The sequence below is a fragment of the Anastrepha obliqua genome, chromosome 4 (assembly GCF_027943255.1).
Source record: "Anastrepha obliqua isolate idAnaObli1 chromosome 4, idAnaObli1_1.0, whole genome shotgun sequence".
Classification (NCBI taxonomy): domain Eukaryota; kingdom Metazoa; phylum Arthropoda; class Insecta; order Diptera; family Tephritidae; genus Anastrepha; species Anastrepha obliqua.
The window spans coordinates 51,917,177-51,942,606 of NC_072895.1; the positions used below are offsets into that span (position 1 = coordinate 51,917,177).

General features: G+C 36.5%; 2 protein-coding genes across 3 annotated transcripts; both read right to left on the bottom strand.

The window, feature by feature from the left end:
• Window positions 1-703: 703 nt before the first annotated feature.
• Window positions 704-7,113, bottom strand: LOC129246151 (probable cytochrome P450 12b2, mitochondrial). The gene is made up of 6 exons (XM_054884721.1): window positions 6,832-7,113; window positions 3,874-3,982; window positions 3,565-3,811; window positions 3,333-3,449; window positions 1,480-1,906; window positions 704-1,408 (listed from the first exon to the last, which is right to left on the bottom strand). Exons 1-6 carry the CDS (start codon window positions 6,958-6,960, stop codon window positions 815-817), a joined length of 1,623 nt encoding a protein of 540 aa, XP_054740696.1. The 5' UTR covers window positions 6,961-7,113; the 3' UTR covers window positions 704-814.
• Window positions 7,114-12,915: 5,802 nt separating this feature from the next.
• On the bottom strand, window positions 12,916-25,215 carry LOC129246161 (cytochrome P450 12b1, mitochondrial-like). 2 transcript variants are annotated; one of them, XM_054884733.1, is made up of 6 exons: window positions 25,039-25,215; window positions 16,419-16,554; window positions 16,031-16,277; window positions 15,832-15,948; window positions 15,331-15,757; window positions 12,916-13,603 (listed from the first exon to the last, which is right to left on the bottom strand). In XM_054884733.1, the coding sequence occupies exons 1-6, from the start codon at window positions 25,150-25,152 to the stop codon at window positions 12,989-12,991; spliced, it is 1,656 nt and encodes a 551-aa protein (XP_054740708.1). In that variant the 5' UTR covers window positions 25,153-25,215; the 3' UTR covers window positions 12,916-12,988. The 2 variants fall into 2 exon arrangements, with proteins under 2 accessions (XP_054740708.1, XP_054740709.1); XM_054884734.1 differs by lacking the exon at window positions 25,039-25,215 and adding an exon at window positions 22,248-22,349.
• Window positions 25,216-25,430: the final 215 nt, after the last annotated feature.

Consider the following 25,430-nt stretch of genomic DNA (forward strand, 5'->3'; position numbering starts at 1 on the left):
ACGTGAGATTATTCGGCCATCAAATTTTTCGCTCAAAAGAGCCATTGTTTCGTTAGCTGTGTGACAAGTGGCACCGTCCTGTTGAAACCACATATCGTCCACATCCGTTATCTTCCAATTCGGGCCATAAAATGTTCGTTATCATCTCACGATAGCGAACACTATTCACAGTAACAGCCTGACCAGCCTCATTTTGGAAAAAATACGGCCCAATGATGCCTCCGGCCCATAAACCGCACCAAACAAAATGAAAAACAAAATCGCGGAATGAAATGCAAAAAAAAATGAGTTTTGAGCGAATTTTCCTACTATTTTTGCTTCGAAAAATTTTCGAAAACTTGTAAATTCACATAGAAAGTAATATCATAAAAAAAGATGTGTGCAAAATTTAAGAGAGATCAGTACATAGCTTTTCGAGTTATCGTGTACGCCAATTCGAAAAATATAGTTTCGAGAAAAACGCGTCTAAAGTTTGAATACTATACAATGTAACTATACCTCTCCCAGCGCTCGAACGCAAAGAATAGAGTCGTCACGGTTAACGATCTATAATATAAGAAATACTTAAATTTACATTCTAAAATTTTTTTGACATATTCAAAAAAGGGTTATTTTAACATTTTTGGAAAAAAAAATCGAAATTTTACAGGTATCTGTCCCCTTAAATGCCACACCTCTAATAACCAAGTCATAACGCTTCTTTCTATTATAGTTTTTGTTATTCAAGTTAACTTTTACAGGTATACAAAATTTTAAAGCGACATTAAAATCAAAAAGAGTTCAAAGTACAAATATTAGCAGCACGAATGCGACCCTACTCCACCTCATCGAACTTGAATTTCATTTCCCCGCATGGCGCCAAAACTATATTGCTGACATACTGCAAACCATTTTGCTCATCGGTCCAGCTGATTTTGTATTTACGCAGCATTCGTGCCAGCAACACTTCCAATTCCAACTCGGCCAAACGTCTGCCAATGCAAGTGCGTGGCCCAAAACCGAATGGCAAGTACACAAAAGGATTCTGTGACTTGGCATCATCGACAGGACGCGCCACATTTTTGGGCATTTTCAACCAACGCTCCGGTATGTATTCGCTACAACGTGGAAAAAACTTTTCCGAGTTGCATACTTCCATATTTCTCATATTCACGCCGGTGCCTTTGGGCACCTTGTAGCCAGAGAGCACCAAATCGCGACCAGTCTGTCGCATAGTACCCGATACAATTGGCGTTATGCGCATCGACTCTTTGATGCAAGCTCGCAGATAGGGTATATTTTTTAAGTTCTGTGCGTTCAATGGAGTATCAGTGGTTGGAAGTAGTGTGCGCAATTCTTCACGCAAAATGTCTTGTTTCTCTGGATTTTTTGCAAGCAAATAGAGTGCTATTATTACTGTGGAGGAGGTCTGGAATAAAAAAATTTAATAAATATTTACAAAAAAGTTAGCTAATAGATTTAGTAGTCAATTATTTTTACCGTATCCAATCCGCCAAACATCATATCTATCGCCATTACCACAGCTATATTCTTATCGACACGTAAAAGTTTTTCAAACATACCACTCGCCTCTTTGTTGCCCTCCGCTTCGATGCGTTCCAGCGCGGTGTCAACAAACTTTCTGGTAATTTCAGTGAGATCATCATGCATTCGCATTAGGCGCTTAAAACTGGACGTCTGGTAGTAAATCCATATCGATGGCGCAATATCGTGCTCGTAAGTGGACTGCAAAAACGCCGCCATGGTGTCAGACATACGCAACGCGTCGGCATCTGCCTTGCCACTGACGAGATGTAGTCGTGAATTTAGCGCCACATAACAAACGGACTCAAAGGACCACATGCGTAGTTCCTTAACAAGGTCAGTGGTCAACATGCCAGTCTTTGGATCCCGAACCACGTCGATTCTATGTAAATACAATGAAATATCAAAAAAGTTAATATTGGTCGTAGTTTCGTGTAAAAGAGTTAAAAAAGAACATTCCAACTCGGTTAAACTATTATTTATGCACAAAATTAAGCAAGCAGAGACCAAAACAAAATGATTTTAATTTGTAATTTTCTTTCATGAGCTCATGCAGTCATATAGCTTCTCCAGGTTGTTCAATAAGTTTTGCGGTTCGATAAGAGAAGGCGTTGCTACTAACCTAATTTTGTTTTTTTTTGTTGTGTTGGTACACTCTTCTTATGAACGTATGTGAAGTTTCAATCTGTCAATTCATTTTTTGATTACAAGCCATTTAGTACCGATTTTTATTTTTGGAAGGTTTAGAAACAAAGGAAATTTATGAACGAATTTTCAAAGTGTATAAGGACTTTTCGGCATCAATTTGTACAGTAAAAAGATGGGTGGCTGAACTTAAACGTGGTCGTACAAGCCTTTAGGCGATCCACGTCACATCCAAAAACAGCAACAACACCAGAAATCGTAAAAAAAATACAGGGTTTCTCAATAACAGGTGTTACGAATGAATGGATTGCGCTATCGAGAGATGATTAACGATTTTTTATGGCCAGAATTGGCTGGTATTGATCGGGATAATGTTTATTTTCAACGAGACGGCCACACAAGCAACGAAACCATTGATCTTTTACGGTCCATCTCTCGAATAGGTGATCACAATTGGCCACCAAGACCTTGTGATTTAACATCTTGTGACTTTTTTCTTTGAGGCCACGTGAAAAAGAAGGTCTACGCCAGCAGCCCAGGCTATCGAGGAGATAGGGCAGACACTTTGCAATTATATATATATATATATATATATATATATATATATATATATATATATATATATATATATATATATAATTGCCGCGTACACCCTTTTTGGGTGTTTGGCCGAGCTTCTCCTTCTATGTGTGGTGTGCGTCTTGATGTTGTTCCACAAATGGGGGGACCTACAGTTTCAAGGCGACTCCGAACGGCAGATATTTTTTATGAGAAGCTTTTCCATGACAGAAATATACTCGGAGGTTTGCCATTGCCTACCGAGAGTGACCGCTATTAGAAAAATGATTTTCTTAATTTTGGTGTTTCACCGAGATTCGAACCTACGTTCTCTCTGTGAATTCCGAATGGTAGTGACGCACCAATCCATTCGGGTACGGCGGCCGAAGACCAAAATATTCTATCAAATATTTGTCACAAGATTTCAGGGTAGGCTACCGAAGACGCATAACCCGTCAGTATAACAGGTTAACATTTTGAAACCTCTTTCTTCTAAAGAAATTATTTTCTCGTAATGTATGACATTTTCAGTATTATATATTCAGTTGATTTGCTGTTCCTATAAAAAAGTACCTAAATTTGTTAACTGCTTTATTATAACCTACTTATCCACCAATTCCTTTGCAATGCAATCGATTTCCGGCAATTCCTCGCGCATACTCTGCACTTTCATCATAATCGGATTGATCTTCTGGCGTATTCTGAACCAACGTTCACCTTGTCTGAAAAAAGATGAAAATGTTTTTGATTAAATAAAACAGAAAAAAAATATTCTCCATTCTTGCACACTAGTACAATATTTTCCTATACGTTTTTGTACTATACTGCGCTACTCACTCTGCCACTAAGCCAAAGACACCAGAATATGCGTTTGGATTCTTTACTTGTCGATAGTATTTAATGCTGCCTAGTCCTTCACGTATCGGCCAAACACCTTCCGTTCGATACACCTTTTCGAAATCAATTGGATTGAAAGTACAAATCAGATCGTCACGTCCGAAAGAGCCGCGTAAAATGAACAAGTCGCCATAGCGTTTGCGCAGTTCTGTATACATTTGTAAAAAATTCGCACCATATAACTTGCCTAAATGGTTTTTGAAATTATTTTTTCACTTTTATGTTTAATTAGTTGTAATAATAATTTACCGCCTGGTAAGAAGTCCATCATTAATCCAATACTGGATGGTCCTGGTATTTCTTTGTACTCCTTTGCATTCGCCCATTCCTCCTCTATGTCTTTATCTGCTAATTTAATCTACAAGTAAAAAAACATAAGAGATACTGATCTTATTACGCTCAAGTGGAAGTGAAAAAGGCAGATTCAATGAATTTAGCAACACAATTGGAATAAAAGTAGTGTTGGAACACACAAATCAAAATCAATGTATATTATTTTCCCTCCTTGTGGCACAATTTATTTCAAACTACTTCCAAAGTCCCAAACTCAGCTGGAGGTTCAACGTAGAGTACAGGGTAAAGAAAGCGAATATAGCACTTTATGGGTGTAAGAGATTGTTGGGTAAAAAATGGGGTATCCAATTGGTCTTACACAGCCATTGTAAGGCCAATACTAACATATGCGGCACTAGTCTGGTGGTCCGCAATAGAAAAGAAATACAACCAAACCAAGCTGAATAAGATACAAAAAACAGCGTGTATCTTAACCACAAGAGCGCTTAGCACCAGTCCTACTGAAGCGCTCAATGTACTAACTCATCTATTACCATACTATTAGTCAATTGGAAAGCTGGACAACAAGATCGTACTGTCACAGCAAGATCCTCCTACAGAGACCCTCGCTACTCAAACGCTACGTTACGCTTTCCACCGAGAGCCGAATGGGACAAAAGGAAGGTGATTGAAAGATACGATATTGAAATCTACACTGGCGGGTCTAAGATAGGGATTAGGATGCTCTCGACCAATCATTTCACGCATCACTGCAACCCTTACAGGTCATTGGAAAGGTAGGCGATCATGCAGCCAGACTCAACCTTCCTTTCAATCCCATCTGCAGATGCTGTCAAACGGAAGGGGTGAAGGAAAGTCTTTTCCACTACTTATTTGAATGTTCAGGGCTAGCTAGGGCACAACTTCGCTCTTTCGGTAAGCCTTTCTTACAGCAAATTAATGAGATCTCAGGCATTGAGATAAAGAATTTGCTGCTATACCTGGATCTCATAAAATGGATCTGACTTAGAAAAAAAAGGAACAGGATATCACATCTCACGAGAACAGTGGTAGTAAAACGGCGCTGGTAGCTAATTAGGATTATTTCAGGGCAGAAAGGTCTGCGGACACTGCGATGTATCAGATCTGCCTTTGACTGTGTGCAAACAGTTGCATGTGCCTTCCTTGACATCGAAGGGCTTCGACAGTGCCTCTCACTCAGGGATACATCGTGCACAAGAGACGAGAAACGTGGATAGACCCATCTCCACATGGATAGAGTCCCGCCTACAGACAAGGATAGCTAAAAGCGTAGCAGCGGACAGTACTACCCAGCTACAAACAAATAAGGGGTGCTAACAGGGGAGCGACATACTGCAAAGAGCTTTAAACCTGACGAAGAGATGGTGTGCTGGAATGGGTCTGGACCTTCCAAAAGAGCTATTATTATTTTCACCAGGAAAAGAGTTTGTTTTTGGTCCTGGATGGCGGGGAAATCCAGGGACTAGAGCCCATGAATCATGAGATGGATGTGCATCATGATATTAACACATGGCGCGGTCTCTTGGGTATCGAGAGCTACTCTCTCGACATTGCGGGAGCGCTAACTAAGTTTCAGCGCTTAGCATGCGTATGCATTACTGGGACTATGCGGATCTGCGCTACAGCTGCGATGGAGGTAGTGCTTGAGCTGACACCACTTCATACAGTTATTCAGCAATCAGTCAAGCGTACCATAGAAAGGAATCGTGAGAGGGAAACTGATGTCAACTAAAACCATGGAATAACTGAGGCTGCAGCTCTCCCTTATGATATCACTAAAGTCATCAAATTTGAATAGATGTTCAGAATAGAACTGGACGATAAGTTCAACTGTAGTAGACCTGCACTTGAAAGAAAACTCCAGGAGAGTTACCCGCACTGGTACACAAATGGCTCGAAGGCACCAGAAAGTATAGGCAGTGAAATATATGCCTGTAAAACCACGCATTCTGTGCCGATGGGAGATGTATGATATCTGTCTATGTGCAGAGATAAACTTAGACAGAAATTTTCGGAATGAGTGAATTGCCATTCTAAGCGAGTCAGGTATTTTTATTACTCAGTTCAGCCAGGAAGCGTTTGACAAAACTGAACATTGAAATCATTGTGTACCATTGAGATGGCAGGGATTAATTCCGCAAGGATATCAAAATTCCCATAAAAAGGTTAAAAAAAAAATTACCACCTTAAATACGTATACAAAACCGGATCTGTAAGCTGAAAATTCTTTTGCCATTTTGTTATGTGAAGCGTACACTTTCATTATCTTTTGATTTCAACAAATATGGTGAAATAAATTCCCATATTTTATCCCTGAGTTTAATTAAATTGTTAAACCCCCCTACGAGCAAAGATGCAACAACTTGGAAATTGTTTGGTAAATTTGGCGCCGTTTTTTCTATAATAGAGTTGCCAAACACTTTTTATTGTTTTTCGTCATCAACTTATTCCACACTTTCTTTTAACTCTTTCAAATATCACATTCTATGCAAAAACAAAAGAAACCTTTCACAATACTACAGGTGACTACAAAAATGAACTGAGTATTAGCAGCAGAATATTGCCGTAATTGTTGCATAGCTCGAAAACACCCTCCATTTCAACATCGAACCGTCTCTTATTGGATATGAATAAAGCGATTTCAAAAATAAAATTTTGCGAAAGTATTTCAAATGTGTTCATTAATAAGCGCATTAATTTTATTGTTGTGCGCGAAAAGGTTCAATGCACCCGTCACTCAACGAACAAATTAAATATACCGAAATCCGCAAACAATACGCACGTTATGCGCTCACTGATAAGTAGCAGCTTTTTTTACTCCCATTTTAGCTCTTTTTATTCTTTTCGCATAGCCATTGGAGTGCAGTTGTACTCAAATAAATACTTATTTACCTGCTGCTGCAGCGTCGCTTTATGTGTAGTCAGCGACCTTGCGTACGAAGAAGGTAGAATACACAGCCGTGGTAAAACATTAGGCGTTTGCAGGGAGCGGCATAAACGATTCAATTTAACAAAAACCATAGCTTAGCCGAAGGCAATTTATTTCTTCTTTTATTTTGAGATCAATTGGTTCTATATATATACACACACACACACACACTTTGAATTGGATTTTGGTTGATATGCGTCCACCAGTGGTTGCAGTGGCACTGAACTCTTCCGTCGCACTGCGTTAAACTTAAGTAAAAGCTGTGCACTGCATGGAGAAAGTAACAAAAGAAATACCATTAAAATTCGTGTAAAATGGGAATGCTGCAGAAGAAGAATTAGAATGGAAGAGCATCGCTCGTATGGAATTGGGATGCAATGGATTGCCAATACAGAGAATTGCAAAGATCTTTACGCATTGAAGGGAAAGGTACCTTTAGCACATACACTGCAAGAAATACTTATGTGCATACATAAAAGGACGCGTTTATTTTAAATTTTAGTAAAGAACAAGAAATATTTCAATTAATCTTTTTTTGACTTGAAAAAATAAAAAATAATAATTTCTGGGAACGACTTTTTTTACTTTTTTTATTTTTTATTTTTTATGATTAACTACTCTTATTCGTTTTTTAGGAGCGTTGTACCATTGTATCTTGTATACATAAAAGGATACTAATAAGCAATTAATAATTTAACTTGTTTTAAGTGCATTTTAAAGTATAATCGCTACTGGCTCTCCATAAGGTCTGCTACCGTTGTGGGTTTTAAGTGTCTTTAAGCTGTGGCAAATTAAGGGCAGATAAATTAGGTAGGAAAGGAGGGAGAGTAGCTTCTCCTCTAAAGACAAAGAAGATCAAACTGGAACAATCTACCGCATTTATCGCAACCAAAACCAATGGTAAGTACGGTAGATACCTCTATGAAATGAGACTTTCAGCTATTGGTCCATAGATGTCGCGAGGAGTATTTTTAAACCCTCCCAAATGTCTTGTTTTTTTCGTTTGCCATTTGTCAACAATATTCAGTTCATTGTTTGTTACGTTTCATACAACAATGCATTTTTGTCGCTCTTAAAAATGATCTTAAAATGTCGGTAAAAAATGTTTTGTACCTTCAAACTACGATTTGCGGACATCGTTGATTTTCTGTTATCAATTGAAGAAAAACGCTTCTCAAGCTCATCAAATGCTTATAGAAGCTTATGGTGGACATGCTCTAAGTAGAGCACAGTCCTTAAGGTGGTTTGAAAAATTCCGAAGTGGTGATTTTAGCGTGAAGAACGAGAACCGTGGCCGGCCACCGAAAAAGTTTGAGGACGCCGAATTGCAAGCATTGTTGGATGAAGATGACGGTCAAACGCAAGAAATGATGGCAGAGCAGTTGGGAGTGACCCAAAAAATCATTTTCAAACGTTTGAAAGACATGGGCATGATTTTAAAGGTCGGAAGATGGGTGCCGCATGAACTGACAATGTGACAATGCACCGCCACATCGAACAAGAGCGACCCGGGAATCGGTGGAGACGTACGAATGGGAACCGCTGGTGCATACGGCTTACTCACCAGACTTGGCGCCTTCCGATTATCATTTGTTTGCATCGATGGGCCACGCACTTACCGAGCAGCGCTTCAATTCTCACGAAGAAGCCAAAAAATGGCTCGATAATTGGTTTGCGGCCAAAGACGGCCAATTTTTTTGGCGCGGCATCCACAAATTGCGTAAGAGATGGGAAAAATGTGTCGCTAGCAATGGCTATTATTTTTAAGATTAAATTTGTAACCATTTTTTATTAATAAACGTTTGAAATTAAAAAAAAAAGTCTCATTTCATAGGTAAATAGCGTAGCTTTAATCTAAACGGTTTTAAAGATTGTAGATAATTAAATAAGAATAATTGTAGAATCACACGGGGTTTCTAACAGGGCATTGTAAATTACACTTGTTGGTTGATGAAGCCCCTAAACACATTCTGACATCGTGCCCACCACTAATGCCACAGAAGAAAGCGACACTCAATAAAATACGCCAAAAATACTAAAATTTATTTATTGACGAATATAAAGGGTGTTTTTTTAGAGGTTAGGTTTTCAAGATGAAATAAAACGTATATAATTTAATGTTATGGCCAAGAATTTAGCTTTATTATAAAGATAAGGGTTTGCCATTATGTTTTAAAAATGATTTCGGGCAAGTGGCCGCCGCGGCTGGCTCGAATAAATTCCAGCCGAGAGACCCAATTTTCGACCACTTTTTGCAGCAATTGGGGCCGCATGTCAGCAATAACGCGCCGAATATTCTCTTCCAAGACGTCAATCGTCTCGGGCTTATCTGCGTAGACAAGCGACTTCACATAGCCCCACAAGAAATAGTCCAGTGGTGTTATATCGCACGATCTTGGAGGCCACGCCACAGGTCCACGGCGCGAGATAATGCGCTCACCAAAAGTTTCCTTCAATAAATCGATTGTTGCGTTGGCTGTATGGCATGTAGCGCCGTCTTGTTGGAATCAAAGGTCGTCCACATCAACATCGTCCAATTCAGGCACGAAAAAGACTGTACCATTATGGCCGGCTTCATTTTTAAAGAAATATGGACCAATGATTCCCTCTGCCCATAGAGCACACCAAACAGTGACTTTTTGAGGATGTAACGGCGTCTCATCAATGGCTTGTGGATTATGTTCACTCCGAATGCGACAATTTTACTTATTGACATACCCATTCAACCAAAAGTGAACTTCATCGCTGAAGAAAATTTTCTTGTGAAAATCGGGATCGGTGGCCATCTCGTTTTGGGCCCATTCACCGAACGTGCCACGCGCTTGATGGTCGTTCGGCTTCAATTCTTGCACGAGTTGGATTTTGTAAGCCCGCAAACCAAGATCCTTCCGCAAAATCTTCCATAAAGTGGATGGGCACATCTCCAATTGCTGCGCGCGATGGCGGATGGACTCATTCGGGTCTTCTTCGATACTCTGCTCCACAGCTATTGCGCTGCGTCTTCGGTGCGCACTGTACGACGTCTCTGAGGATGCGTATTATCCACTAGAGCAAACGTGGTGCGAAATCGATCCATGGTTAATCGAACGCAGCGCGCGATGCGTCGTGCGAACCGAACCATTATTTTCGTAATAAATTTGCACGATTTGCAAACGTTGTTCAGGTGTAAGTCTATTCATTATGAAATGGCAAACCAAACTGAGCATAAATCAAGTGACAGCTGTCAGAAAGACCATCTACGAAAAAGGTAGTGCCAACTTGAAAACCTAACCTCTAAAAAAAACACACTGTATAATAAATAAAATAGAACAAATAGTAAAATTTATTATTAACTTAAATATATACTTACAAGGTGACTACTTCTTTTTCTTAAATGACGTGATAACCGCAATTTTGCCCAAGTGCTAACTGTTGAAAGTTGGAAACACCAAGTGAAGCCAAGCTCTTCTCCATCTGATATTTCCAACGCAAAGGAGGCCTTCCTCTTCCTCTACTACCACCAGCTGGTAGCGCGTCGAATACTTTTAAAGTCGGATCGTTTTTATCCATTCGGACGACATGACCCAGCCAGCGTAACCGCTGGATCTTTATTCGCTGCGCTATGTCTATGTCTCATAAAAACTCATCGCTCCATTACTCGCTTCATTTCGCTCGCGAGTATATCCGCTGGTATCATGCCAGCTATGACAAACGCAGCGTCATCCGATATGGTCCTGTAGCCACAACATACCCTTAGAGCACTTAGCCTATATACAGAGCGTAAGTTTTGTCTGTTTCCCTTCAGCTACACTGCATTTGCCCAGACTTAGGCTGTATACAGTCGGACTGAAGTAGCTACGTTCTCCAGCAGTTTTCGCCTGGTTGACTTTGGGCCACCTCTATTAGGTAGGATCCTTGAGAATGCGGCTTGTATGCTCGCCATTTTCTCTATCGCGTAGTCAATATGCGCCTTAAAATTTAGTCGACAGTCCATCATGACACCTAGGTACTTCAGCGCCGATTGAGATATAGTTTGCTCTCCCACTCTGATTTTCATATTTTTGACTTTTTTGAGGCTTGTTATCAGAACCGCCTCCGTTTTGTGCTCTGCCAGTGCCAGCCCTGCTTGATATAATCATTCTTTCACCTGTTTTATCGCTTCGTTTGTTATGTGCGCTACTTCTTGTATGTTCTTAGTCACCGTCAATATTGCTATGTCATCCGTAAAGCCTATTATTTTTACTTCCCTGAGTACTGGTATACGAAGGACCTTGTTGTACATGAAATTCCATAAAACAGGGCTAAGACTGATACCTGTGGTATGCCAGCAGCAACTTTAAAAAGTTTTGTTCCAGCACTGCTTTCATATCTAAGTTCCCTATCAGAGAAGTAACTTTTTAATATCCTGAAAAGAGACGGCGAGATGCCCATTTCGCGAAGGCTAATCAAGATGAGCGACCAACTGGTCGATTTAAAGGGGTTTTCACATCTAGTGTGGTTACCGCACGTATTTTTTGGTGCCCCAACGCCAGCTCCTTCCTTTATTGCCTTAACAGCCGTACTGACAACCATACTAATTGCATCAAACGTTGATCGGTTTTTTCAAAAGCCAAATTGCATGGTATACAAAGCTCCTTTTTCCACTAGGGACTAGTCTATTACTGATAATATGTTCCAGTATTTTGCTTGTTGTGTCCAGTAAGCAAATCGGCCGGTATGTGGATGGATCACTGACTGCTCCTTTCCCTTTTGGTAACAACACAAGTCGTTGCAATTAATTGTAATGCAATTAATGCAATTAAAAGTAATGCAAATTAATTTCAACGGTTTAGAAAAAAACCCCTCCGTTCAAGCTTTTTTACAGTACGGCAGCAAGTATTTCTGGACGCAAGCGTGTAGCCGCCTTAAGAGACATATTTGGTATGCCATCCGGGCCTGGTGCTTTTCGATCTCCGATTTTCTTGCACACTTCCATTATCTCTGACGCCGATACGACTGGAATTTGTTAGGTCTTCTACTCTTTCGACCCTCGGTCTCTACAATTCGATTAAGCATGATTGGGCATTCGACTGATGGGGCTCGCTGTCTCACCATTTTTTTTAAGAAAATTTTGTATGCTGTACTCCATGGCTTTATATCCGCATCAGGTGCATTTAGCAGATATTCCTGTAAGCTTGATAAGAGTTTTTTTACCTATTATGCACATTAAAGTTTGAGTAATTTTACTTGCAAACTAAGCCGGTATTAAATAATAAGATATTGTAGAAAATGAAGTTGAAAAAGAACGTGAGATGAGTGAGAAAACTGACGAAATGGTGTCAAAATAGTCAGCTTTAGTAAGCAAAAATGAAAAGTTAAGTTGGGTTAGTGTAGAAAAAAGGGAGATAATAGAGGAGAGAATAGAATGAAAAATTTTTTCGTAAACTAGCCAAAAATTTTCTTTAAAAACCTCGGCAGTTGTTCCAGCACAACAGCTGAACTCACTGAGAGCCGAGTAGTGGCAACGCGATATGCGCAGTCTGCTTTATTCTCCCAGCCGTAGACTTGTGGAACTATGTTAGAGGAATCATAATAATTAAACAAGTATCAAGACTTAGTTTGCACTTTATTCGTTCGTGTAAAGTATAGCTTGATTCTTATTTAAGTGAAAGAAAGAGTTTTCTTCGTTTTGGGCACAGATCGTTTAATTTGGTTGATCCGATTCTCTGTGGATGTTAGGATGAGAAATGGGACAAAATAAATATCCTTACAAAATAGAAGTCCTTTTTTCACAGTGCTTTATCTTTGATATCATCGGTAATGTAATTGAGCGCCCTCTTCTAAAGAGTATTTATTTTCACATTTCACAAAAGTTCCTGGAGTCGCTTAGAACAGTTTATGCCTCTTATGTTCCAATACATTAAATAATGAAAGGATGTAATAAGGCTGCAAATTCATTGGCTTTCGATTTTTCAACTTCTAAGCAAAAAAGTTTCATTGAATAAATTATACACATATGTAAATAATTACAAATTATTATCGCTAAGTAATTTGGTGTAAGTAAAGAAATAAAATAAATACAATAAAAATTGTGTTCAAATTGTTAATTATTTTATTACTTTATCACTTATGGGTTGGATAAAAATAAGAAAACATTGCTTATTATAAGGATAAACTACCAATTGCACAATCCGCCTCTTCGAGTGGCATAAATCTGAATTTCAAAGGTGGTTTTGGTGTCATTATTAAATTACTTATATACTGCATATCCTCCGGCGATGCCCATGACACTTTATATATCCGCAGTAGACGCGCCAAGCACGTTTCCATTTCCATTTCCGCAACGCGCTTGCCGACACACGTACGCGGCCCAAAACCGAAAGGTGCGTAAATAAATGGATTACTGCTGCGCAATTCAGGACAAACATTTTCACCCGATTTTAGCCAACGTTCCGGTATGAACTCCTTAAATCGTGGATAATATTTTTCGCTATTGCATAGAGCCATATTGCCCATGTGAATGGAGGTGCCGCAGGGAATGCGATAACCTGAAAGCACAACATCTTTTGGTACAGTGCGCAGATTGCCTGGAGCGATGGGCGTAATGCGTTGCCCTTCTTTTATGCACGCCCGTAAGTATGGCAAATTCCTGGTGTTCTCAGGAGTCAGCGGAGTTTTTGGATCGGGCATTACGTCCATGAGTTCACGTCGTAGTGCCGTCTGTTTGTCGGGATTTCGTGCAATGTGATATAGTACTGTCAAGAAAGTGGATGCGGTCTGCAAGTAAATTGAAGTGCATTAAAAAATGTTCCGAGTTTTATATTATATACATATAATTGGGTGTTTAGCCGAGCTCCTCCTCCTATTTGTGGTGTGCGCCTTGATGTTGTTACACCAATGGAGGGACCTACAGTTTCAAGCCGACTCCGAACGGCAGATATTTTTGTGAGGAGCTTTTTTATGGCAGAAATACACTCGGAGGTTTGCCATTGCCTGCCGAGGGGCGACCGCTACAAGAAAAATGTTTTTCTTAATTTTGGTGTTTTCACCGAGACTCGAACCAACGTTGTCTCTGTGAACTCCGAATGGTAGTCGCGCACCAACCCATTCGGCTACGGCGGCCGTACGTGAAGTAAGAATGGCTGAATGTTTTGCGCTAAATGTCGCCGGGCAGCCATAGTTCTCTATATATACAGGGTAGTCCATATAGCGGTTTTTCACATGATATTTTGACAGTGACAGCTCTTCTTTATTTTTGGAAACCTTTTTTGAATTTTTGAAAATACACCACTATATGGACAACCCCGTACTTCGGGCATATTTTAAGGCAATACACAGATGAAATATGCCTAAAAACAAGGTCTTTGAGAGCTTTGCGCTTGCAGGTGGCAGTTCTTTGCTATAGCTTTCCAAAATTAAGGTAAACACAGAGAAAATTCGATCAATTATTCAGTACACCCACGACCAAGGATAAAAGTCGGAGACGAAAAAAAAAAATATTTTCTAATGCAAAGGCTAGAATGACCTCAACCATTCCATTCCGGTACCATCGACACCGAAATAAATTACGTTCTGGTAGGCCAATCCTCAAAGTGTCGATAAAATCGTAGAAGTTGTGTACCCTGACCAACATGTGAGCACTTACTTCATGGCCCAAGTAGTGAAAATTAGCGAGGAAATCGTTTGAACCATTTGCATAAGACTGGTCTCAAGAAGCAACTCGATGTATGAGTGCCACATGAATTTGCGCTATGGATCGATGTAGACCGAATCGACGCCTCCAGGTCTTGGCTGAAACGGAACGTAATCGATCCGTTTTAGAAAGGAATGTAAGTAACTGGTTATAACAACATACGGTGAGGCGTCCCTTGGATTATTTGTTTCTGCAAAGGATTTTTGAACGCTTGAGCATTAACGACGGCGAGTATCGGAGTATGAGCTTTACGTCGACAAAGCGCAGTAAATAAAGACCAACGGCTTCGTTGGCTCAGCCATATCGTCCGAATGAATACAAATGCTCCGGCTCTAAAGGTATTCGATGCAGTACCAGCTGGTGGTAGCAGAGGAAGAGAAGGCCTTCTCTCTATGTTGGAAAGATCAGGTGTAGAAGGGCTTGGCTTCTAGACCGCATTTCTGTTAGTACAGTAGTTGATATAATCACCGGGAACTGCCTAGTGGGAACACATGTGAAACGTATGAGATTCACTTGTATTTACTTCTGTCGTAGCTACAGGAACGAGAGCGGTATTAAAGGCATTGAGTAGTTTCTATGCCACTGCCGAACTCTTGTCAGAATACAACATCGCTGTGTAAACTCTCACTTTTTTGGATGTCTAGCAGACTTAGCATCCGCAGCCATTCACAATATTTCAGAGTTTATGAAGAAATTTTGAATTATAGGGGACTTGGGCAAGTGGTATCTCAGTGGTTACCCAAGTCTAAGTTAGCACCTTCAGTGACACCACCGCAACCTGACTTAACCTAAGTATGGTAGTTATACAAACCGTATCCATGCCGGAGGTTAACATATCTATGGCCATCACTACGGCATAATGTTTATCGATACCCAGCAATTTCGCAAGTACGCTCTTCGGCTCCGTTTCACCTTCCGCTTCGATGCGACATATGGCTTCGTCAACATATTTCGAGGTGATCTCGGTAATGTTGTTATAAGCGTCCATTAATTTCTTGAAACCGGGAGTCTCAAAATACTTCCACAGTGATGGTGTCATATCGTATTTAACACTTAGGTTGAGAAAAAGAGTCATCATCTGGGATAAAGTTATCGCATCTTTGCTAGCATTTCCATTAATCAAATTTAGACGTTTGTTTAATGCAACGTAGGAGACCGACTCAAAGGCCCACATTTTTAGTTCATACTCTAAGTCCATTTTCAGTAGACCTGTGATGGGATCTCGGCACGTTTCAAACCTGTGAAGAAAAATATGTCGATGGAAGAAAGTATTAAGAAAACAAAATAGAAAAGGCAATAACAGTTAATTAACTTATCTACGAATTCCATAGTGATTCTGTCCAGTTCTGGCAGGGCACTTCGTATGCTTGCCGATTTCATCATAACTGGATTAATTTTAGTACGCATATCCCCCCAACTGCTGCCATGTCTATTGAAGAAAACAGATTTAAAACAAAATCATTAAGAAGGAAGGAGTAATTAAAAAACTAAAAAGGAATACGGCATTTTACTCTGTTACAAGTCCGCTGCAGCCCTTAAAGAAATCTGGTCGCTTGACTTTACGATAATAATCGAAGGTCATTAATGCCTCACGTATCGGCCAAATGCCTTCGATGCGATAAACCATCTCGAAATCCTCAGCATTATAAGTGAAAACGGTGTCATGCCGACCAAACATACCCTTCAGGAGGAAAAGATCACCATATCTATTGCGTAGTTTTTTATTCATATCGACATAATTTAAATTATGGAGTTCACCTACAATTTTAGTAAAGCAAATAATAAATAAAATAATAAATTACTAGATATGTAAATTATTTCCGTATAATGGAAGTTAGGAAAATTTTTAAATTTCAGTTTGTTAGAAAATCGACTGAGAAATTATGACAAAGAACTAACCTCCCGGTAGAAAACTAAGGAAAAATCCTATTTTCGACGGCCCAGGTATTGATTTATATTCCTTTGCATTCAGCCATTCGGGGTCTGTGCGCTCCGGAGCATTGCGGTGCATGAGCGAGTTGAGTTGTTGCTCGGTCTAAAAGAAATGTGCAGATGTATGTACAATATATTTTTTGTAATATATGGTTTTTAGTTTAAGAAGGCTCTTTTCCCATCTGCCCAACAAAGTGGGCGTTTTTGTTCGGGCCGTTCCTAAGTTCAAAAAGCTTTTCACTTCTGTAAACAAATCACTATAACCTAAGTGTTCGTTCACATTAGAGTTGGTTTCTCATTTCAAAAATGTGAAAGATAAAAATTATCAAAGTTGTGGAAAGATATGTCAAAGGGGTTCTGGCAAGTTACAGCAGCAACGGGTAAGCGGCCTGCAAGTGGAGAAATGCCATTGGGAAATTCAGGAGTTAAGAAAGTTCGATGAAATGATGTTTGCTCTTATCACTCTGCAACGTTTTCAGAGCCATTATCTAGGGAGTCTGTATTAGAATTGGCCACAAAAACCACTACATCTATTTGACTAAAGCTCTTGTTCTTCTTGTAAGTAAAAATTTAAAATAAAATTTATAAAATATATTATAAAATAAATGTATAAAATAAATTATTATACTATAAAATAAATTTTATTTTATATTGGTTAAAAGCTAATGTTTACAATAAAATGTGTAAATACAAATCTATAATTTTTTTCTAATATTTGAAAAAGTGTCTCTTTCTACGGGTCACTCCAAAATACGAGCAATATTTTGCGCTCCAATATCTTGACATATATTCCGCAGCCATGATAACTTCTTTCTTCCGATGCCTCGTCTGGCTTAAATTTTTCCTTATAGTATAAGCTGCAGGTGATTATAAAGAGTGATGAATTTACAGTTGTCGGATTTTAAATTGAATTAAAATAACGAAAATTCAAATTGATTGGACAATCTTTATTATTGTTGTGTACATTAATTTTTAAGGAATAATCCCTTTCAATGTGGGAAGTAAATGCGGTGTAGTTCGGCCATCAGCAAACACCAATTTTGAATCGCTCGCTGAAGGACTTCGGTCAGTATCGCGTGAATACCTTTAGTAAGAATACTGAACAAAATAATGTATTTAGTTTGGCAGTATTCATGCGTGATTTGTCAAAAACAAAAAAACCTATTTTAAAATATATCTCAAATCTGATCACCCTTTACTTATAATTTCGGCATATGTGGCACAGTAGGTAGTTTTTCTGCGTTTATTGCATCTTTAACCGTTTGAGTGCGATTCGTCGATATAGCGACGATAACTAATTACTCCAAATTTGCGGCGCGTCGCTATAGCGACGATTGCATCACTGTGCATTTGGCGTTCGGCTAGGAACGTGTTGAATATTATTTTGCGATATTTATCAAAAATTTATGTCATATAAAAGTATAAATTAGTTGAGACCGTTAAAAACAATTTTTATTTTTCGTTCAATATCGATATTTTGAAAATAATTCCTGACCATGTCTAGTAGTGAAGAATTTACTGACGTGGAAGATACGATACCGGATTCCGACAATGAAATGGACTATGATAGTGATTCGAGTTTAAGTGAAATTAGAGTGATTACTACCCGGAGGATGCGCATTTTTAGTGATAGTTCCGACGAAGACGAGAATAACATGGGGGATGACCTTGAAAATAACATATTTACTACTATATCCTCTATATCTTCGCAATTTTCGTATGTATTAAAGAAAATCGCTTAGCACTCAAACGGTTAAAGCCCTTTTTTGCTATTTAATCTTCGAAGTACTTCAAAGTTGGAGATACGGTCGGTCCACGGAATTTTCCGTAGTCTTCTTAGTATCCACATTTCGAATCATTATAGGGAACTTTCATCGCCCAAGTTTCCATACCACATAAGTTGCCATGCCATAACATCACACAAGGCGCACTTTTAGATTCCAATCATGGTTTTCTTAGAGCACTGCTGTATTTATGAAGAGTTGTAGCCATTATAATGCGGCATTTAATTTCCATTGAATTCCCATTTATCATTCATGAAGCGCCCAAGGTACTCAAATTTATATGGCTCAAGATCAAGCCAAAAAAAAACCTTCCGAGCTTTTCCATGTCACTGATTTGCTGTACGTATTTGAATTTCAACTCAAAATATTATAGGGATCCCATTCAGCAACTTTCAAGGTTTACTACCATAAGCATAGTCTCAATAATGTAAAAATAAGAAAGTAAATTTAAAGGTGTATTTTACAAAAATGGCAAAGAAATTTGTCGCCAATTTTTTCATGTATATAAAATCTTATTCCAAAAAAAAACAAAAATACAAATATATTCCAAAATAAATAAAATCGTAACCAAAAAAAAAAACTAAATATAAAATCCTATTCCGGAATAAATAATGACACCTTATTTAAAAAAAAAATTAAATCTTATTCCAAAATAAAAAATAAAAGCTTATTCCAAAATAAATAATTAAATCTTATTCCAAAATAAAAAATAAAATCTTATTCCAAAATAAATAACAAAATCTTATGCAAAAAAATACAAAATCTTAAAAAAAAAAAATAATAAACCTTTTTTCAAACTCAATACTAAAATTTTATTAAAAAAATATATATAAAACCTTATTCCAAAATAAATAATAAAATGTTATTTAAAAAAATATATATAAAATTGTATTCCAAAATAAATAATAAAATCTTATTAAAAAAAAAAAATATTTTTCCAAAATCAATAATAAAATGTTGTTAAAAAACTATATATATAAAACCTTATCCCAAAATAAATAATAAAATATTATTCAAAAAAATATATATTTAAAATTTTATTCCAAAATAAATAATAAAATCTTATTAAAAAAAATAATAAATCTTTTTCCAAGGTCAATAATAAAATGTTATTAAAAAATATATAAAAAAATAAAAAATTAAAAAAAAATGTAAAATCTTCTTCCAAAAACGAAAAAAAATTAAAAAGTATATTCCATCGTTAAGAATTAAACGGAAATAACAAAAATGTTAAAAAGAATCAAACCGAAAATTTTATTTTAAAACTCTATACCAAATTATCAGCATTTAATATAATAAATCTCAATGTTCTTTCAGCTTACTACTTTTTATACTCCAACCCACAAATAGAAACATTTGTAGAAAAATTAACTGCAATGTCCAAAATACTTGGCTCGCGGCACATAGAATCACTCACCTATATTTCTAATTATTTATAAATTTTTTTATTTAATATTTACCCGTGCCGCCAACGCTTTGAAAATTGCCATTGGATTAGCACGGTGAAAAATGCACCTTCCGGTAAATTTGGTATAAAATGTTTACAGATCGATATTATTGAATTTCTCTTTATAAATATTTGAAACAAAAAAAAAAAACGATACAAAAAAGAAACTGTGAAGTATTTTTTTTTTTTAATTCTTAAATATTTATTAAATTTTAGACTCATTATAATAAAAATTAATTTTTTGTTTTTTAAATAATGCATAGGATATCATTTCTTTAACACTTAGGAAGAGAAGTTAAGAGAGGGGATTAAATAATATCCATCTGGAAAAATTGTATACGTGTAAATAGTAAATAAAGATATACATATACATATGTATATATATCGGTAACAAATTTTGCGGGTAGCATCAGGAAGAATTTTTTTAACCATCCTGGTGTATGCATTTAAATACAGGATGGGTCCATATGGTGGTTTCTTTTAAGAATTCAAAAAATTTTACAATTATTCAATTCAATTTTGTCTGAGAGTAGAATTAGTGAAATCTTCCCGAAAATTATTCTACTGGACCTTCTCGAAGCATTTAAATATCTAACAAATTAATTCTTTTAGACTTTCTACAAAAGCATTAAAACGGCATTGTCGTGATCAAGTTAAAATATTACTGTTCAGAACTTACTCTATGTAAGGTAAGCATTTTAGTTGTTTTTGTTGCTTTCTCCGATTAGGCCATACTAAAAATGTTGACCTGAGAATGCAATAAGGCTTTGTATATTTTATTTTTTATATAAATACACGGTCGAGTATCTTCACCCTGAGCTGAAACTTTTGCGTTCTCTAAAGTAATTATTTAATAGTCACACCTAGTATATTATAAGTATATATAAAGGGTGTTCTTTAGATGCAGAGAAACTTAAATGAAAATAAATCAAGAAAAATGTTTTAATCCCAGAGGAAGCAATATAAATAAATCATTAGGGTGGTCAATGCTGAGCAAACTGGAACTCTTTCTGAATGTAATGACGTTTCAACAACGGATTGTGGATTATTATAGCTAATTGACACTGCTATTTTTTTATAATAAATTTCTAAAAGTGTCAAATGCTTTTCCGGCGTGAGTCTATTCATATTGAATTGGCATGCAAACTAACCTCAAAACAAACTTTCAAATCATTGGCGAAGAAAAGTTCTTCACCACTAAAAAAAACAACCTTTACATATTTTCTGACTTTTTTGCTGCGAAAAGTGACCCATTTTGTAAATACCTAACCATGGAATAAATTTCTGAGACAACACGAATCTACTTTCAGCTAAAAAATAAAAAAACATGAACTAAGAGTTCAAATTCCAAACGCTGGGTGAGCCATCTGTATAATTTTTTTTTAAATGAAATCAGTTTTCTGATACAGAAGGATTCAAAGAAAGAAAATCGACTTTCCAAATGAATACCTTCTATTTCTTTACCTATAAAAAGGGAAATTTATACTCAAACTAATTTTTTAACTCCATCGTAACTTATTTTGGAAGCCACTTAATTTTTTTTTAATACAAATTTGAGTTATTTAAAATTTTTTTTATTCATAAAATGTTAATATAATCCTTTAAGAATATGTCAAACAATTTTTAGAACGTAAATTCAAGTATTTCTTATATTATAGATCGTCAACCGTGACGACTCTATTCTTTGCGATCGAGCGCTGGGAGAGGTATAGTTACGTTGCCGACTTTAGACGTGTTTTTCTCAAAACTATATTTTTCGAATTGGGGTACACGATAACTCGAAAAGTCATTGACCGATCTCCCTGAAATTTTGCACATATCCTTTTTTATGATATTACTTTCTATGTGAATTTACAATTCGAAAATTTTTCCAAAAACCATTTTTTCGACGAAAAAATAGTAGGAAAATTCGCCCTAAAATTATTTTTTTTTTTGTTTGAAGAATTTAATTCGGTCTTTTTTCAATTTTTTTTTTTAATTCATATAGAAATTATTAAATTAGTAAACAAAAAAATTTTTGGTTTTTCGTATTCAGGTCACTGACGCTGATGCTACAATGCCAGCCGATTGAGAAGCCCAGCTGCATAAATGAAATAAAAAAAAAATGTATATTATTTTAATGCCAATTTTGAAAAATGACGTCAGCACTTCATTTTAAATAACTTTAATGAAAATCAGAGAAAATATGACCGTTTACAGGTATCTGGCCCCTTAATAAAATAAGCGGGTAACCCTTCTCTTGAATTGCGCTGAGCGGCACTGGACTGTTGCAAAATTCTTCTGGTCCGCAATCTATATTTATTTTTATCCAAAATGAGACTTGCTTTTGCTTTCCTTTTTCTTTAATTTTTAAATGTGTAATATTCGCACACGCGTCGCATTTATTATGCAAGGGATAAATAAACAAATAATAATAATTGTTCAGATGCAAACACAGAGTAGCTAAGCAAAAACAACAATAATAATAATCACACTGCCCGCTGAGTTCAGTGCACTGATCGCATCTCATATCTATTCGTACATACATACGAGTAAGTGTACTTATGTATACATCTATATGTTCACATGTATTAAAACCAATTTCGCAGATTATATTTTGGCTTCTTTTAAGTCAAGCAGTGATAAAGAGGTCTGAAAAATTTAAATACTCAAGTGATACAACTTTGTATCGTTTCTTTTGCTTATTTAATTTACTTCATTGTTTGCATATACAATACATTTTTTAAATTTGCTTTTAAATATAGTCTTGTTACTTAAAGCTCATTTAATCCGCTTGACAAATATTTTTTTTTTATTTAGTATAAATTTATATGAAGTTGAACGCCTTTTGATATTCCGTATATTACTGGGTAAAAATAAAAGCTTTAGTACGCTGCACTTTTCACCATACTGTGGTAAACAATTTAGCATAAGCGCTAATCAGCTGTTTGGTACAACAAAGCACAATAGAGATAATGCAAAGAAGAATCAGCTGTTGTGCTGACATAATTTTAAAGTCTCTTCTAATTTTTTTTTCGTTTTTTGTTTACAAACAATTCTTTTCTTTCTATTTACTTTTCTATTATTTTCCATATTTATTATATATTGGGTGAAGCAAACAGCTCACAACTTTTTTCGTTTTCTTTTGACGGTTATGTGTAATTATTCTTATGAAAGTGGCTCCAAATTTTTTCTGACTATCAATGATTATTTATAATTGTGTTTTATGTAAATTATGTAATTTATGTAAATAAATTAATTATACTTTTGTTAATAAAAGTTCACTGGGTCTGGTGGTGAACGAGGACAAAACGAAGTAGTGTTCACAGTTATGATTTCGAGGTTGTAAAGACTTCGTTTATTAAGGAACCAGTATTAACACCGATAACAATGTCAGCCTTGAAATCCAACGTAGAATCTCTCTTCCCAACAAGTGCTACTTTGGACTAAGTAGGTAAATGAGTAGCAAAGTCCTCTCTCGACGAACAAAACTAACATTCTACAAGGCTCTCATCATGCCTGTCTTAACGTATGGCGCGGACGATGACAACATCCGATGAAGCGACGCTTAGAGTGTTTGAGAGAAAGATTCTGCGGAAATTTTTGGACCTTTGCACGTTGGCAACGGCGAATATCGCAGACGATGGAACGATGAGCTATATGAGCTTTACGACGACATAGACATAGCGCAGCGAATAAAGATCCAGCGGCTACGTTGGCTTCTTACAGAACATTGGTTCTTGGGGTTAGTTTATAATTCGGAGTTAGTCCTTTGTTTTGGATGCTCATTTAATTATAACTTGTTAAAGTCTTCGATGCATCGATTTGATTAAGTTTTTTGTAATATTTTGATGAATTTTTTGACCATTCGACATTAATCACACTTCTAAGGCTGTTAGCGCTATCAAACTGTCTTCCATTTTTGAAAACCGATTGAGAAAGTATTGCCCATACATTTTTGATTAGGTTAAGTTCAGGGCTGCAGGCAGACCATTCTAAAATAAGTACTTTTTGCGCATCCAAAAACTCTTTTGTTGCTTGTTATGCTTAAAAATCCACTTCTCATCTTAATTATATTATAATCAAAAAAGGAATAAGTATTTCATCTAGATGTTCTTATATAGTTGACCCTATTCATTTTTGTAGATATGAAACATATGGACGTTTTGCCTTTGACACTATTGGCTGTCCAAACCATGAAAGAGCCCCTTTCGAAATTAAGCGCCAATCTCTCCTGCTTTTGCTTCCATTTATCATATCAATACATTTAGGAACCATCTGGTCCGTCCAGATTGAGTTTTTGTTTTTTTTATCGGATAAAATTACTCTTTTCTATTTATTTACCCAAAATTGGAACTTTTTTGTAAACATCCATCTGGCCTGATTTTGTTGTGTGGTTAATTAAGGTTTAGGTACCCGTTTTACATATTCTAGACTAGAAACCGCTTGCAAAATTTCTTGCCAACAATGAATAGTAGCTTCCAAATTAAGAGCGTGTTTAATTTCAGCAGGGATATTTAATTTATTTATTCATTTATAGGTAAACGTGTGATATCCCGAATATCTCTAGCACTAAGTTCTGGTTTTCTACCACTTCTCTTGGCACATCCGTCCTTTTTATTCAAATGGAAGTAACGCCAAACACAGTTTTGCTTCTCTTTAATTCTGATGTAATCTCTCGCACTGTAAGGTCTCTCCCTCTCCTTGCTAAAATTCTTCTCTGCTCAAATTCAGACAAAGCTTTTTCGTGGGACAATATTTTTGCTTCTGAACCAAAACAGCCACATAAACATAAGAACGAGATAAAGCGATCAAAAACACTTTTTATATCATATTATTTAATAATTTTAAAGTAATATTATAATAAATATTTTACACTTTTAAAATAAGAGCAATCGCGTTTGGTCTTATAATTATTTCGTTTTGCACTGAGCAAGAATTTACGTGTTACTAAAATTCCAGCAATAAATGGGGAATAATTTCCGTTAAGAAACACCGTTTTAAGCACACAATCAACGAAACGACATCGGGGCATTTTTCTATTATTACTTTACCTACCTACCTTAACCTATTGAACTGTGTTAATGGAATTTGCAACAACTTATTGTAAATACCTACTTCACCTTCTTTTGATTATTAATTCTTAAATGATAATTTATTGCTTAAAATTTACGAATGAACCGAAAGTTTTGAACGAACACAAGTCATTATCATCTCGTAAGTTTTTTAAATAACGCGTCCTCTTCCTCTTCATTCTATTTTCACAAATAATTTGCGACATGTGAGATTTTGGCAAAAATATTCAAACCTACTAAACAAGCAACGTACATAGGTGATTTTATCAAGTGCACGGTGAATGCTGTCATTGTTCACTCACCGCTGTGGTATAGCCGCTGATCAGCCGTTGTGCTTGAAACCCGGCACAGCTCAGCTCTGCCAGGCTAGCAGTTCTTCGACCGGTTTGGTTCACTGCATATAGCTTTTTCCACATTTTGTTTTGATACTTTTTTCTGATCTTTTGTTTTTATTTGTCGTTTATATTTACCGTATATTTACTTAAACACATATATAGGTATGTATATATGTATGTATGTATATGTAATTAATATCTGAGTGCACAACCACCGAATTCAAGAATAACAAGGAAAATGCGATGCAGCTCCAAAGTCGCTGAAACCTGCAGCTTTACTGAATATTCAAGTAATTCTGATCTCTGCATTTAAATCATAATAAGACTGTATTTTTTTTTATAAAAAACGATTGCGAAAA

Excerpts from the sequence above, each read along its gene's own strand:
- LOC129246151 (XM_054884721.1), bottom strand. The coding sequence starts at position 6,960 with ATGGTTTTTGTTAAATTGAATCGTTTATGCCGCTCCCTGCAAACGCCT. Across the intron at positions 3,812-3,873 it reads GATGGACTTCTTACCAGGCG|GCAAGTTATATGGTGCGAAT; the intron begins GTAAATTATTAT and ends AAAACCATTTAG. Across the intron at positions 1,409-1,479 it reads TGTTTGGCGGATTGGATACG|ACCTCCTCCACAGTAATAAT; the intron begins GTAAAAATAATT and ends TTTTTATTCCAG.
- LOC129246161 (XM_054884733.1), bottom strand. The coding sequence starts at position 25,152 with ATGTGGAAAAAGCTATATGCAGTGAACCAAACCGGTCGAAGAACTGCT. Across the intron at positions 16,278-16,418 it reads CCTTAGTTTTCTACCGGGAG|GTGAACTCCATAATTTAAAT; the intron begins GTTAGTTCTTTG and ends CTAAAATTGTAG. Across the intron at positions 15,758-15,831 it reads ACTATGGAATTCGTAGATAA|GTTTGAAACGTGCCGAGATC; the intron begins GTTAATTAACTG and ends TTTTCTTCACAG.